General features: G+C 44.8%; 2 protein-coding genes across 2 annotated transcripts; one reads left to right on the forward strand and one right to left on the reverse strand.

Moving 5' to 3' along the window:
- Positions 1–922: 922 nt before the first annotated feature.
- On the reverse strand, positions 923–2868 carry LOC132869032 (galectin-3-binding protein B-like). Its single transcript, XM_060902390.1, has 3 exons — positions 2862–2868; positions 2041–2308; positions 923–1964 (listed from the first exon to the last, which is right to left on the reverse strand). The coding sequence occupies exons 1-3, from the start codon at positions 2866–2868 to the stop codon at positions 923–925; spliced, it is 1317 nt and encodes a 438-aa protein (XP_060758373.1).
- Positions 2869–3406: 538 nt separating this feature from the next.
- LOC132869033 (galectin-3-binding protein B-like) lies at positions 3407–15728 on the forward strand. Its single transcript, XM_060902391.1, has 5 exons — positions 3407–3455; positions 6407–6559; positions 8863–9124; positions 9201–9950; positions 15395–15728. Exons 1-5 carry the CDS (start codon positions 3407–3409, stop codon positions 15726–15728), a joined length of 1548 nt encoding a protein of 515 aa, XP_060758374.1.
- The last annotated feature ends 739 nt before the right edge of the window (positions 15729–16467 follow it).

The following is a 16467-nucleotide window of genomic DNA, read 5'->3' on the forward strand; positions in this document are numbered from 1 at the left end:
GGGGGGGGGGGGAGATTTTGCCTCAGATCTGGTTATTTCCTTAGACAAAGCTTTAGTTGTCAGAGATTTTAATATTCACTTCGATAACCCAGAAGACCCTTTAAAAACAGCGTTTGTGTCCATCTTAGATTCAGTCGGGATTAAGCAGAATGTCATAGGACCGACCCATAATGGTGGTCACACCCTTGATCTAATACTAACATTCAGATTAAACGTAGACAATATAGTCATACTTCCAAATTTCAGTGACAGTAAGTTTCTAGTCATTTCTTTTGTTGTATATCATACTTTATTTTATTTTGGACTTAAAGGACAGCACTTTGCTCACAATTGGCCAAGTATTTTTCCAATGTCCTCAGTTACTTTTTCACCTGTTAGGCCTTGCAACCAACTGCTCTTGTTCATTGCATGATCCTAAGGTTTAAGTTTCATCGAGACTCCCCCATTTTCAGCTAAATCCCCCTCACCCCTTTTATCTTTCTTTCTTTTTCAACATGAGGCCTATGTCAATAATTACCTTATGTACAATAAGTTTATTTCCTCTTTTTGAATTGCTTTTTTCTTTTATATAGATTTTATATAATGTCCTATTTACTGTATAATGTGTTACTTAGTAATTTATGTGTGTGTACATCATACTTTATTTTGGACTTAAAGGACAGCACTTTGCTCACAACTGGCCAACTACTGGTCTGCAATAACACAAAGATTGAAAACATTAGTTGATAGACTCATAGTGTTTGTATGGTGAAGTTCAGCAACCTTTAATTTGATCATGTGGATTTTTTTTTCACATTTACAGTTGAGAAATCTTTGCTGAAATCACTAACAAAGAAATCACTAACAATGGCATGCCAATAATCTGTTAGAAAATTGAAAAAGAAATGCAAGCAAAGACCTATTAGTGTGCAGGAGAATGTAATCAAATGTACTCTGGACGCACAACAAAAGTAAAGCTATAGTCATCAGGGCAGGGATGAGGCAGATCCATACTGCTGTTGGTTGGAACTATAGCTTTACCACTTTTAAAATCTTGGACATGGAACACAAGGTTTTCAGCCCTGCATGAGAGAATCAGCTTGTTGTTGAAGCGAACAGTGCTCTCATAATTCCTCACACTGTATTGGCTTAAAAGTCTGGCTACAGGCAAAGAGTCACAGTAGAAACCTTGCTGAGAGCATTCCCATTTATTCTGAAGAACCTGCACCTGCCAGTTGATTGTTTGGTGCCTGTAAATCACACTGTTATGGACAGGAGTCATAAATGAGAGAGAATTATAGCCATAATGTGTGTTATAACGAGAGTCATAGTAATTGTTTGAGCCACTGTTGGAAGTGTAATTGATGATAGTGCTCCATGGCTCAGCAGTGTATATCCTAGGCAGATAGTCTTCAAAGTTATTGAAATGCTCTTTGATCTTTGAGAAAGGCAGTGTATTGAATTGGAAGCCTTTCAGCAAAGCACTGTGGTAAAACACTTCATTGCCTTGGTACATGCCTGAGCTGTACTGAAAATCATAAAGTTTTTCTACTGGAATCATGGGGAAGCGGATGTGACTCAGTAGGTTGACCTTGTCTTCTATACTAACTGTCTCTCCTTTCTCTTTCATTGAGTCTTCTAGGGCCTGAAGCACAAAAAACTCATCCTTCACCACTAAATCTGAACGAGACAGAAGTGCCTCTATCAGGTGTATGGAGACAATTTTCCACACTGGAGAGGCAACAAGGAATTCAAAGTTCCAGGAGAGGTACTGAAGAACATTTTCCTGAAGCAGCATGTCCTTTGTACGGACACCATACTCATATAGGGACACTTGGGTCTGGAAGGTACTGTCCTGATGAAGGAGCAAGGTAAAGACTTTGCCTATCTCCTCCAAAAGCTGATACAGCTGATAAATATAGGATAGCTGGTGTAGGCACTGGGCTGATGAGATGGTGATGTCAATCTTGCGTGTGTACAGATACCTGGAAAGAATTTCATGTCATGAGATCTTAAATCTAGAATCTCACTGGAGGGGTTATTTCAATCATTCAAACATACCTCAAGAAGCTGGAGATATGGGGATGGCAGGGTTGGCTAACTTCAATTGTGAGGTTGTTGGAGCTATTAGAGATATTAAATTGAGGGTAGAGAAAGAAAATTAGCCGATGGACACAAAATGTTTTCTGTCCCACTTTGTCTTCATTGAGGTCTCGGACCAGAATGCTGAAATCGCAGTTGTCACCACGATCAAAAAGCCTCCCGAGCCCTTCAGTGAGGCCCAGGCTGTGATCCATGTGGAACTCATGGCTGCTGTCCATGTCTTTTCCTGGAAATATTTGAAACAACAGAAAGCAGAAGAAGAATCCAAATCTAACATTAATTAACCAAACAGGTTTATTTAATTTTAAGCAAGAGCAATATTATGACTGAGAATGCTGAAGCTATATTATAGGATTTACGGTACAGTCATTTAGCACCAAAGTCTTTTTGCACAAGTCATTTAGCACAAATCTGAAGTCATTTAGCACAAATCTAAAGTCATTCAGCACAAATCTAAAGTCCTGTCTAAAACAATGGGATAGATGGTGAAAATTTTCACTTTTGCAGTCCTCTTGTTCCTTTTAATTGAACATGTGCAAGAAACAAGTTTAGCTGAGTCAGTTTTAAGTCGCAGTCTCCTGACTGGAGACTGTTATGGAAACAGCCACCCTATGAGTAACATAGCAGAGTGGCAAAATACAATCACAACTTTCATTAAAAAAATCCATCAAACATCTTAAAAACATGATCAATAGGTATTTATAATAAAGATTAAATGTACTTAGAACTTGTGTGAAAAGACATGTGCAAAAAGACTTTTGTGCTAAATGACCGGATACCTGCCATACAAGGGCGGGTGGTGCATAAGGGCGATTGGGCGACGCATTGCCAAAACGAAAAAAAAAAGTTTTTTTCTTTTTTTTAAACAAACTTTCACCAGCGCTGCTCTAGGCCGTTTTAATCTGTCTCTGGGTATCATTGTCCAATCAGGGTGGTCTTGCTTCTAGAGTACCGCCCCTTTTGGGGCGATTTCAGTCACGTTGAAAATCGCCCAAGAGTTCACTGATAGAGTCCCATGTTAATAGATATTTTTCTCCTAACTGACACTTCAATGCAATCTCTATGGGTTCCGGGGGGGGGGGCTTGCCCTAACGTGCTTACGTCACTGCGAAGCGCGGCAAAGTTGCGTTCGATCCTCTCAGTTTCTGAGGTGAGATGGATGTGGAAAGCAAGTCAGTGCGGTCCTTAAAAGAAGTTCCATTTAGTCAGCGATCAAATCGAGCTAAATTGGCAACAAAACAAGCTGGACCCCCTCGACCAAATCTAAACATAAAACAAATTTCGACAAGGGGGGGGAATCATATACTCGAGGTTTTACTTCAACATGGTACTAGTGCAAATCCTGGCAAGCTGGCTGCAAGGACACCTCAGCAGTTTTCTACTACCCCTGCTTACTTTTCCACCCTGGAGGTGGCTCCACGGACAACACTGCTTGGACTGTCACTGGAGTTTTGGACATGCATCATTTGTCAGAGAAAATAAAAAAACATGAGTCATCAAAGATTCACATGGGCAGCTGCCTGAAATTTTCGGCTTTTGGGAGAGTGAACATCGCTACACAACTGGATGAGGGCTACAGGCTAGCAGTTCGCCGCCACAACGATGAGGTGAGCAAGAACAGGCACATATTAAACCGGCTCATCCAACGCGTGAAATTTTGTGGAGTGTTCGAGTTAGCTCTACGAGGCAAAGACGAAACTGAGGGCTCCAGTCACCGTGGTGTTTTTCTGGGTTTGGTTGACTTCGTCTCTCACACACACACACACACACACACACACACACACACACACACACACACACACACAGTCACAGTTCACTTTTGATGTTTTCAATGTGCATTTTTATATTTGCCACACTTTGCTCTGAGAGTTAGCACTTTGGTAATATCCTTGGTAAATACCAGTAATTGCAAGATCTAAAGATCCACTCATCTATTTATTCAACTGCTATTGTTATGTTAGCCAACTATTTACAATGTTTTGTTACAGTAAGTGCACTTTCCTGTTGTCCTTAAGTTGCACAGTCTGTAAAATTCTTGCTGGTCATGGAGTTTGAAGTACAAAATCTATTTACAGAACATTCTGTAGAACAGTACTTTCAAGATTGGCGAATAAATATGCATTTTTTTTTAAAAATATGGTTTCCTTTCTTATTTAGTTGTTGGACATATCTTTTTATAAAGATATCATTCTTGGCTATTTCACATCATACAATATTGAAATAATGTGAATAGTGAATAGGGTGTAATTGGAATTGGTTATTGTGGATCCAAACTATTCGTCGATTGTGAATGTTGTTTGCAACTTTACACCACAGCCTATTGAGGTATTTCACTCACGTGACCAAGTCATGTGACGCTGCCATTTTGGACGGCACGGCTCGAATCAGTTTGAATGCGAGGAAGGCGACAAACGAAAAACATAAAAGAAAAAGGAGCGAGATGCAGAAAACACCTTCACTATCCAGCGACGTAGGGCATTTACAGGGTGAGCAGAGGGAGAGGTATTTGCAAAAATTGAGGTTAGCAGGCTTAGAGAACGACGTTTACCTGCTTCCACCAGGATTGTTCACTGACGTACGGAAGTACACGAAGCCCTCGTCTTTACCTGACTTCGGCCCACATGATCTGTATACCTATGTCGTTAAAAACCCATCGCCATACACAGGTATTGATCTGAAAGCGTATAAGAGTTTGGATGCCGACAAATATTTTGTGTCAGGCTGGGTAACATGCCTACATCAGCGGGTCGTCCCTGGAGCCGGTGGTCGCCATCTGATTACAGCTAAGGTTTGTTCACATTTTCATTTACTTTCGGTCCTCAGGATAAACAAAATGTTATTAAATGTCATTGAAATAACTTCTTAGTCTGTTGAGACATGGCCCGTTATAAATTTGCTGTTACCAGGCAATGACCAAGAACTGTATTATTAGGGTCGGTGTAGTTGTAGCAGTGTATTAGCAACTAGCTGTTAGCACTAGCTAATGTCAACAACATAGTAGCTGGTATGTTCCTGTAGCAATGTTTACGTTCAGTCATTTGGATGACTGTTAAAACCTTTCAGTCTCAAGTTTTTCCTTTACTGGATTTACTAGTTTACTGAGCCATCGCGCGCTCTCCGGCCGAGCTGGGAGCCATCGCGCGCTCTCCGGCCGAGCCCGGAGCCATCGCGCGCTCTCCGGCCGAGCCCGGAGCCATCGCGCGCTCTCCGGCCGAGCCGGGAGCCATCGCGCGCTCTCCGGCCGAGCCCGGAGCCATCGCGCGCTCTCCGGCCGAGCCCGGAGCCATCGCGCGCTCTCCGGCCGAGCCCGGAGCCATCGCGCGCTCTCCGGCCGAGCCCGGAGCCATCGCGCGCTCTCCGGCCGAGCCCGGAGCCATCGCGCGCTCTCCGGCCGAGCCCGGAGCCATCGCGCGCTCTCCGGCCGAGCCCGGAGCCATCGCGCGCTCTCCGGCCGAGCCCGGAGCCATCGCGCGCTCTCCGGCCGAGCCCGGAGCCATCGCGCGCTCTCCGGCCGAGCCCGGAGCCATCGCGCGCTAGCTCAGTAAACTAGTAAATCCAGTAAAGGAAAAACTTGAGACTGAAAGGTTTTAACAGTCATCCAAATGACTGAACGTAAATATTGCTACAGTAACATACTAGCTACTATGTTGTTGACATTAGCTAGCTTGCCGTCCAAAATGGTGGACACCGGGGCGTCACGTGACCCTGTGACGTCAGGTGAAATACCTCAATAATATATAACGTTTTCACTTTCTTAAATAACTGATAGAAAATATTGAACTTTTTCACAATATTCTAATTTTTTGAGATGCACTAGTATATACATATATAGTACATACACATATACATATAACTATACACATATCTATACATACACAGACACCCATAATATCATAATTATGCATATCACACACACACACACACACACACACACACACACACACACATAAAATTATGCATATATATATATATATATATATATATATATATATATATATATATATATATATATATAATTTTCCTCAATAAATAAATGACCAAGTATAATATTTTTGTCTCATTTGTTTAACTGGGTTATCTTTATCTACTTTTAGGACTTGTGTAAAAATCTGATGATGTTTTAGGTCATATTTATGCAGAAACATAGAAAATTCTAAAGGGTTCACAAACTTTCAAGCGCCACTGTAAATTCCGAAGACATGATTGTGGAAGTGATCAATAAATTACATTTACTCTAACCCTGGTGAGGTTAAAGTGGTTATTGCAGATGCATGAATTAATTATGAATTATTAATATAATTAATTAGCTTGGATTATGTTTTAGGTTCCGGTACTATTTGGCTTGATGATGTAAGCTGTGAGGGATCAGAGAGCTTTTTGTCCAGCTGTCATTTTAAAGGCTGGAGTGTTACTGATTGTTCTCACAAAGAGGATGCAGGGGTGGTCTGTGAAAATGGTAAGCATCTCATACTTAAATGTATGGCAGCAGTGGCGGGTCCTGAAAATTTTCTCAGGAGGGGCAAATTATCCAATAATGTCATAAGGTGACTCATTCAACAGGTACATTATCGGTAGCCAGACATTATTGACTCTCTTTGTTTTCTCTCTGCATATCACAGTTCCATGCCACTTCTGTCCACTAGATGGCAGCACATTACAGAAATCTTTTCCCTGTAGCTACCTAAGCTATAGGCTGTGGTGTAAAGTTGCAAACAACATTCACAATCGAAGAATAGTTTGGATCCACAATGACCAATTCCAATTACGCCCTATTCACTATTCACATTATTTCAATATTGTATGATGTGAAATAGCCAAGAATGATATCTTTATAAAAAGATATGTCCAACAACTAAATAAGAAAGGAAACCATATTTAAAAAAAAGACATTTATTTGCCAATCTTGAAAGTACTGTTGTACAGAATCTTCTGTAAATAGATTTTGTACTTCAAACTCCATGACCAGCAAGAATTTTACAGACTGTGCAACTTAAGGACAACAGGAAAGTGCACTTACTGTAACAAAACATTGTAAATAGTTGGCTAACATAACAATAGCAGTTGAATAAATAGATGAGTGGATCTTTAGATCTTGCAATTACTGGTATTTACCAAGGATATTACCAAAGTGCTAACTCTCAGAGCAAAGTGTGGCAAATATAAAAATGCACATTGAAAACATCAAAAGTGAACTGATTCTGTGACTGTGTGTGTGTGTGTGTGTGTGTGTGTGTGTGTGTGTGTGTGTGAGAGAGACGAAGTCAACCAAACCCAGAAAAACACCACAGTGACTGGAGCCCTCAGTTTCGTCTTTGCCTCGTAGAGCTAACTCGAACACTCCACAAAATTTCACGCGTTGGATGAGCCGGTTTAATATGTGCCTGTTCTTGCTCACCTCATCATTGTGGCGGCGAACTGCTAGCCTGTAGCCCTCATCCAGTTGTGTAGCGATGTTCACTCTCCCAAAAGCCGAAAATTTCAGGCAGTTGCCCATGTGAATCTTTGATGACTCATGTTTTTTTATTTTCTCCGACAAATGATGCATGTCCGAAACTCCAGTGACAGTCCAAGCAGTGTTGTCCGTGGAGCCACCTCCAGGCTGGAAAAGTAAGCAGGGGTAGCAGAAAACCGCTGAGGCGTCCTTGCAGCCAGCTTGCCAGGATTTGCTCTAGTACCATGTTGAAGTAAAACCTCGAGTATATGATTCCCCCCCCTTGTCGAAATTTGTTTTATGTTTAGATTTGGTCGAGGGGGTCCAGCTTGTTTTGTTGCCAATTTAGCTCGATTTGATCGCTGACTAAATGGAACTTCTTTTAAGGACCGCACTGAATTGCTTTTCACATCCATCTCACCTCAGAAACTGAGAGGATCGAACGCAACTTTGCCGCGCTTCGCAGTGACGTAAGCACGTTAGGGCAAGCCCCCCCCCGGAACCCATAGAGATTGCATTGAAGTGTCAGTTAGGAGAAAAATATATATTAACATGGGACTCTATCAGTGAACTCTTGGGCGATTTTCAACGTGACTGAAATCGCCCCAAAAGGGGCGGTACTCTAGAAGCAAGACCACCCTGATTGGACAATGATACCCAGAGACAGATTAAAACGGCCTAGAGCAGCGCTGGTGAAAGTTTGTTTAAAAAAAAGAAAAAAACTTTTTTTTTTCGTTTTGGCAGTGCGTCGCCCAATCGCCCTTATGCACCACCCGCCCTTGTATGGCAGGTATCCGGTCATTTAGCACAAAAGTCTTTTTGCACATGTCTTTTCACACAAGTTCTAAGTACATTTAATCTTTATTATAAATACCTATTGATCATGTTTTTAAGATGTTTGATGGATTTTTTTAATGAAAGTTGTGATTGTATTTTGCCACTCCGCTATGTTACTCATAGGGTGGCTATTTCAATAACAGTCTCCAGTCAGGAGACTGCGACTTAAAACTGACTCAGCTGAACTTGTTTCTTGCACATGTTCAATTAAAAGGAACAAGAAGACTGCAAAAGTGAAAATTTTCACCATCTATCCCATTGTTTTAGACAGGACTTTAGATTTGTGCTGAATGACTTTAGATTTGTGCTAAATGACTTCAGATTTGTGCTAAATGACTTGTGCAAAAAGACTTTGGTGCTAAATGACTGTACCGTAAATCCTATGGTATAGCTTCAGCATTCTCAGTCATAATATTGCTCTTGCTTAAAATTAAATAAACCTGTTTGGTTAATTAATGTTAGATTTGGATTCTTCTTCTGCTTTCTGTTGTTTCAGATATTTCCAGGAAAAGACATGGACAGCAGCCATGAGTTCCACATGGATCACAGCCTGGGCCTCACTGAAGAGCTCGGGAGGCTTTTTGATCGTGGTGACAACTGCAATTTCAGCATTCTGGTCCGAGACCTCAATGAAGACAAAGTGGGACAGAAAACATTTTGTGTCCATCAGCTAATTTTCTTTCTCTACCCTCAATTTAATATCTCTAATAGCTCCAACAACCTCACAATTGAAGTTAGCCAACCCTGCCATCCCCATATCTCCAGCTTCTTGAGGTACGTTTGAATGATTGAAATAACCCCTCCAGTGAGATTCTAGATTTAAGATCTCATGACATGAAATTCTTTCCAGGTATCTGTACACACGCAAGATTGACATCACCATCTCATCAGCCCAGTGCCTACACCAGCTATCCTATATTTATCAGCTGTATCAGCTTTTGGAGGAGATAGGCAAAGTCTTTACCTTGCTCCTTCATCAGGACAGTACCTTCCAGACCCAAGTGTCCCTATACGAGTATGGTGTCCGTACAAAGGACATGCTGCTTCAGGAAAATGTTCTTCAGTACCTCTCCTGGAACTTTGAATTCCTTGTTGCCTCTCTAGTGTGGAAAATTGTCTCCATACACCTGATAGAGGCACTTCTGTCTCGTTCAGATTTAGTGGTGAAAGATGAGTTTTTTGTGCTTCAGGCCCTAGAAGACTCAATGAAAGAGAAAGGAGAGACAGTTAGTATAGAAGACAAGGTCAACCTACTGAGTCACATCCGCTTCCCCATGATTCCAGTAGAAAAACTTTATGATTTTCAGTACAGCTCAGGCATGTACCAAGGCAATGAAGCGTTTTACCACAGTGCTTTGCTGAAAGGCTTCCAATTCAATACACTGCCTTTCTCAAAGATCAAAGAGCATTTCAATAACTTTGAAGACTATCTGCCTAGGATATACACTGCTGAGCCATGGAGGACTATCATCAATTACACTTCCAACAGTGGCTCAAACAATTACTATGACTCTCGTTATAACACACATTATGGCTATAATTCTCTCTCATTTATGACTCCTGTGTTAGGGTTGTGCTGTGATTTGAACCTGGTTCACTGGTGTGATAATCCAGCAAACCCCCACTAGGCCACCAGGGGGATAACTCAAGTGCAGAGGCGTGAGGCGGAAGTAGAAAAGTATCAAAAAGGTTTATTTACAATATTTACAGTCCAACAAGTATAATCCAAAAACCACTCAGAAGATTAAGGGAAAAAATAAGAAATAACCAAAGTACAAAAGTCAAAACAAAAGCCAAAAAACCAGAAAAGAAAAGGCAAAAATACCAATGCTCAGAAGATCCAAAAAACAGTAAATACTAGGTCCAAAAAAGTCCAAAAAGAAAAGCAAAGTGCAAGGAACACGGTACAGAGGAAACTGGAGCTAAACATAACAGCACAAAGACTCCGTGACAAGAGGACTGAACTCAGGGGTATAAATACACAAACTAATTAAGGACAGGGCGGGGCAAGAAACAGGCAATAAGACAAAAATGAAACACAGAACACAGTGGTGACCTCTAGAGGCCAAAACAAACATGACTAGAAAAGGAAATAACAGCAGCCTCTAGAGGCCAAAACAGTTCCAGTCCTAACAGGACCCCCCCAGGAGCGTCTCCTGACGTTCCCAGGACGATTAGGATGGGCCGAATGGAAGTCCTGACAAAGTTCTTTGTCTAGTATGTCCCGAGCTGGGACCCAGCAGCACTCCTCAGGGCCATAGCCCTCCCAGTCCACAAGATATTGGAGACCCCCGCGAACCCAGCAGGAGTCCAGCAGGCGGCGCACGGTGAAAACAGTCTGACCCTGGAAGATGCAGGGGGGCGGGGGGTTCCTAGGGGCAGGGGCATACGTGGACATCAGTACGGGCCGCAACAGGGAAACATGGAATGTGGGGTTAATCCTTAGCGTACGTGGTAACTGGAGCCGGTAGGAGACAGGGTTAACTCTGTGTACAACTTTGAAGGGGCCAATGTAGCGAGGAGCAAGCTTTTGGTTCTCCACCCGCAGCGGAAGGTCCTTGGTGGACAGCCAAACCCGTTGCCCAGGGCGGAAAGTGTGGGCAGGTATCCTATGGCGGTTGGCCTGAGTCTGGTTGGTACTGGAGGTCTGGATGAGTGTCCTCCTGACTTTGCTCCAGGTCTTGCGACACCGTCTCACATATTGGTTGACCGAGGGCACCCCAGCGTCCTCCTCCTGGTCCGGGAACAGAGGTGGCTGGAACCCGAATTGGCACTGGAACAGCGACAGCTTGGTGGCCGATGACTGCAGGGTGTTGTGGGCGTACTCAGCCCATGGCAGCCAGGTGCTCCACGATGTCGGGTTATCCATAGCCAGGCCTTGCAGGGTGGTTTCCAGGTCTTGGTTGAGCCTCTCCATCTGGCCATTGGACTGGGGGTGGAACCCAGAAGAGAGGCTGGCAGTGGCCCTGATGAGCTTGCAGAAGCCATGCCACACTCGGGAGGAGAACTGGGGCCCCCGGTCAGAGACGATGTCCTGTGGAAGACCAAAGACTCGGAAGACGTGATTAAATAGCAATTTAGCAGTGTCAAGGGCAGAAGGGAGTTTGTACAGTGGTATAAAGTGGCAGGCCTTGGAGAATCTGTCCACAATGACCAAACTGACAGTGTTACCTTGAGACTCAGGGAGACCTGTGATGAAGTCGACCGCCACGTGGGACCAGGGACACCGGGGAATAGGCAGAGGATGCAGGAGACCCTGGGGACGCTGTCGCGGGTTCTTGGTTCTGGTGCAAACCTCACAGGACAACACGAATGACCTTACTTCCTTCTCCATGTTAGGCCACCAGAAGCGTCTTTTCAGGAAGTCCAGGGTCCTCCAAGCTCCCGGGTGGGCGGTGAGAGGGGAAGAGTGACCCCACTGGAGAACCTTGGCCCGGGCTTGACGAGGGACGTACAGGAGGCCCGGTGGCCCCGTCCCAGGATCAGGGTCCCGGCGTTGAGCTTGTCGAACGGTCTCCTCAATACCCCAGCGGACAGGAGCCACAATCCGGGATACAGGGATGATAGGCCCAACTTCACTCTCCCTGTTGTTGGGTGAGAACAGCCTGGACAGCGCGTCCGGTTTGGTGTTCTTAGAGCCCGGGCGGTATAATAGGGTGAAATAGAAACGGCTGAAAAACAAAGCCCACCTAGCCTGTCGTGGGTTCAGCCTCTTGGCTTGCTGGAGGTACTCCAGGTTCTTATGGTCAGTCCACACCAGGAATGGATGTTGCGCTCCCTCCAGCCAGTGCCTCCACTGCTCAAGGGCTCATTTAACCGCTAGCAGTTCCCGATCCCCCACATCATAGCGGGACTCCGCAGGGCTCAGGCAGTGGGAAAAGCAAACGCAGGGGTGCAGCTTCCCTTCCGAGCATTGAGAGAGCACCGCGCCGACACCACTGTCCGAGGCGTCCACCTCCACGATGAATGGTTGGGAGGTGTCCGGGAGAACCAGAATAGGTGCCATGCAAAAGTAGTGTTTGAGGTCATTAAACGCCTTTTCCGCCTGAGGGGACCAGACATAGGAACCACCAGTCCTTTTGGTGAGGTCCGACATAGGTGCTGCTACGGAGCTGAAGTTCCTGATGAACTTGCGGTAGAAGTTAGAGAATCCTAAGAACCGCTGAACCTCCTTAACGGACTTGGGAGTAGGCCAGTCCCGGACGGCCAGGGTCTTGGCTGGGTCCATTTGGAGTTGCCCCGTTCGTTCGATAAATCCCAGGAAGGAGACCTTGGGGACATGAAACTCGCATTTCTGGGCTTTAGCAAACAGATTATTCTGTAAAAGTGGAGGACTTGGCGGACATGGTGGCGGTGCTCCTGTAAGGTCTTGGAGAATATCAGGATGTCATCGAAGTAGACAAAAATGTATTGATTAATCATATCCCTCAAGACGTCGTTGATAAGGGCCTGAAAAACAGCTGGTGCACTGGTGAGTCTGAAGGGCATGACCTGGTACTCGTAGTGCCCTGACGGGGTGTTAAAGGCGGTCTTCCACTCATCTCCCTGTCGGATACAGACGAGATGGTATGCGTTCCGTAAGTCCAACTTGGTGAAGATGGTGGCGCCTTGGAGCAGGTCGAATGCTGTGGACATCAGCAGAAGGGGATAGCAGTTGTGCACGGTGATCTTGTTCAGGCCCCTATAATCAATACATGGCCGGAGACCCCTATCCTTCTTGCTGACAAAGAAGAAGCCGGCACCAGCGGGTGAGGTGGAGGGTCGAATGAACCCAGAGGCCAAGGCCTCCTTGATGTACTCCTCCATGGCCTTGCGTTCTGGCTGAGAGAGGGAAAACAGTCTGCCACGAGGAGGGGTAGTCCCAGGGAGCAAGTCGATGGCACAGTCGTAGGCACGGTGCGGAGGGAGAACGGCGGCCCTGCTCTTACTGAAAACTTCCTTGAAATCCCAGTACTCTATGGGAACTTGAGATAACTCGGTGAGATCGGGAGGCTCGGCAGGAGACACAGGAGAGCTAGAGAGCAGACAAGAGGCATAGCAAGCAGGACCCCACTCCACAACCTGGCTAGTGACCCAGTCTATACGAGGGTTGTGGCGGGTAAGCCAAGGAAGACCTAGAATAACTGGGAACTCAGGTGAAGGAATCAGGTGCAGGGATATTTCTTCCTTGTGACCTTGAGACTGGAGGAAGACTGGAGAAGTAACTTGGGTGACTCTTCCATCACCTAACGCTTGGCCATCGAGGGCAGACACAGACAGTGGGACTTCAAGAGGCGCAGTCGGGACACTGATGCTTTGGGCGAAGTGGATATCCATAAAGTTTCCAGCCACCCCTGAGTCTAACAAGGCTTGACGAGTGGACGGACTCACCCCAGGAGATGGAGACCGGGATGTAGATTCCTTGGCCAGGGAGTCCGGGAGAGAGGGTAGGCCCCATCACAATCCTCCCTTGGCTGGACGGGGCGGTCCTTTTCCCAAGAGCTCGGGACATGATGCTCAGAAGTGACCAGGCTTGCCACCGTAGATGCAGCACTTGTCCCTCCTTCTGCGCTCCCTCTCGGCTACGGAGAGACGAGTACGGCCAACTTGCATGGGCTCTGGACAGTCACTGGAGGAAGTAGACGGGCTCCAGGTAGAGGCAGGGAGGCCGGGGAGGCTCAGGACTTGGCGGCGTTCTCTCATCCTGTTGTCAAGGCGAGTAGAATGTGAGATCAGAGTTTTGAGGTCACTTGGGCATCCGATAGAAGCCAGACCGTCTTTGATGGGGTCAGACAGACCATGGTGGAAGGCTGACACCAGGGCAGTCTCGTTCCATCCACTTACTGCTGCGAGGGTCCGGAACGAGATGGCGTAGTCTGCAACGCTTCCCTCGTGTCGGACAGACATGAGCTTCCTGGCTGCATCTTTACTGATGTCTGCCTGATCGAAGACCCGAAACATCTCCTCCATAAATAGCTTGAAGTCAGAACACTCAGGTCCTTGTCTTTGCCAGATGGCCATTGCCCAAGCTCATGCCTTACCAGTTAACAAGGTTATCACAAAGGCAATCTTGCGGCGATCCATAGTGTAGGTGGTAGGCTGGAGCTCAAAGGTGAGTTGGCACTGGGTAAGGAACTCCCGGCACTCACCGTGCTTGCCGTCACACCTCTGTGGTGCAGGAAGGCGGGGTTCGCGAGGTGAAGGAGACAGCGTGGCGGGAGGCACTGGAGCGGGAGCAGGAGCCGGATCAGGATGAGGAGATGCAGGCAGAGGTGTCAGCTGTGCCAGGGTTTTCCCAATTTGCTGAAGCAGTACCTCGTGGCGAGCAAGGGCCTCATGTTGGCTGGTGAGCGTTCGTCCATGAGCATCCATGGTTGCTCCGAAGCATGTCAAAGCTGCCATAATTCCCTGAAGGTTAGCCGGGTAGACAGTTGAAGAAGTCTCTGCTGAGTCGGTCATGATGGAGTCTTTCTGTTAGGGTTTTGCTGGGATTCAAACCTGGTTCGCTGGTGTGATAATCCAGCAAACCCCCACTAGGCCACCAGGGGGATGACTCAAGTGCAGAGGCGTGAGGCGGAAGTAGAAAAGTATCAAAAAGGTTTATTTACAATATTTACAGTCCAACAAGTATAATCCAAAAAAACGCTCAGAAGATTAAGGGAAAAAATAAGAAATAACCAAAGTACAAAAGTCAAAACAAAAGCCAAAAAAACAGAAAAGAAAAGGCAAAAATACCAATGCTCAGAAGATCCAAAAAACAGTAAATACTAGGTCCAAAAAAGTCCAAAAAGAAAAGCAAAGTGCAAAACCAAAAAGACAAAGGCAAGATACATGGTACAGAGGAAACTGGAGCTAAACATAACAGCACAAAGACTCCATGACAAGAGGACTGAACTCAGAGGTATAAATACACAAACTAATTAAGGACAGGGCGGGGCAGGAAACAAGCAATAAGACAAAAATGAAACACAGAACACAGTGGTGACCTCTAGAGGCCAAAACAAACATGACCAGAAAAGGAAATAACAGCGGCCTCTAGAGGCCAAAACAGTCCCAGTCCTAACATCCTGTCCATAACAGTGTGATTTACAGGCACCAAACAATCAACTGGCAGGTGCAGGTTCTTCAGAATAAATGGGAATGCTCTCAGCAAGGTTTCTACTGTGACTCTTTGCCTGTAGCCAGACTTTTAAGCCAATACAGTGTGAGGAATTATGAGAGCACTGTTCGCTTCAACAACAAGCTGATTCTCTCATGCAGGGCTGAAAACCTTGTGTTCCATGTCCAAGATTTTAAAAGTGGTAAAGCTATAGTTCCAACCAACAGCAGTATGGATCTGCCTCATCCCTGCCCTGATGACTATAGCTTTACTTTTGTTGTGCGTCCAGAGTACATTTGATTACATTCTCCTGCACACTAATAGGTCTTTGCTTGCATTTCTTTTTCAATTTTCTAACAGATTATTGGCATGCCATCGTTAGTGATTTCTTTGTTAGTGATTTCAGCAAACATTTCTCAACTGTAAATGTGAAAAAAATCCACATGATCAAATTAAAGGTTGCTGAACTTCACCATACAAACACTATGAGTCTATCAACTAATGTTTTCAATCTTTGTGTTATTGCAGACCAGTAGTTGGCCAGTTGTGAGCAAAGTGCTGTCCTTTAAGTCCAAAATAAAGTATGATGTACAACAAAAGACAATACACACACATAAATTACTAAGTAACACATTATACAGTAAATAGGACATTATATAAAATCTATATAAAAGAAAAAAGCAATTCAAAAAGAGGAAATAAACTTATTGTACATAAGGTAATTATTGACATAGGCCTCATGTTGAAAAAGAAAGAAAGATAAAAGGGGTGAGGGGGATTTAGCTGAAAATGGGGGAGTCTCAATGAAACTTAAACCTTAGGATCATGCAATGAACAAGAGCAGTTGGTTGCAAGGCCTAACAGGTGAAAAAGTAACTGAGGACGTTGGAAAAATACTTGGCCAATTGTGAGCAAAGTGCTGTCCTTTAAGTCCAAAATAAAATAAAGTATGATATACAACAAAAGAAATGACTAGAAACTTACTGTCATTGAAATTTGGAAGTATGACTATATTGTCTACGTTTAATCTGAATGTTAG

This window comes from Neoarius graeffei, chromosome 20 (genome assembly GCF_027579695.1).
Source record: "Neoarius graeffei isolate fNeoGra1 chromosome 20, fNeoGra1.pri, whole genome shotgun sequence".
NCBI classification, from domain to species: Eukaryota; Metazoa; Chordata; class Actinopteri; order Siluriformes; family Ariidae; genus Neoarius; species Neoarius graeffei.

What these genes read in the sequence shown, in the direction of transcription:
- LOC132869032 (XM_060902390.1), bottom strand. An exon ending in CATATCTCCAGCTTCTTGAG is followed by an intron (nt 1,965 to 2,040) that starts GTATGTTTGAAT and finishes AATTCTTTCCAG; the next exon opens with GTATCTGTACACACGCAAGA.
- LOC132869033 (XM_060902391.1), top strand. Translation starts at nt 3,407, where the DNA reads ATGGTACTAGTGCAAATCCTGGCAAGCTGGCTGCAAGGACACCTCAGC. An exon ending in TAAGCATCTCATACTTAAAT is followed by an intron (nt 6,560 to 8,862) that starts GTATGGCAGCAG and finishes TTCCAGGAAAAG; the next exon opens with ACATGGACAGCAGCCATGAG. An exon ending in CATATCTCCAGCTTCTTGAG is followed by an intron (nt 9,125 to 9,200) that starts GTACGTTTGAAT and finishes AATTCTTTCCAG; the next exon opens with GTATCTGTACACACGCAAGA.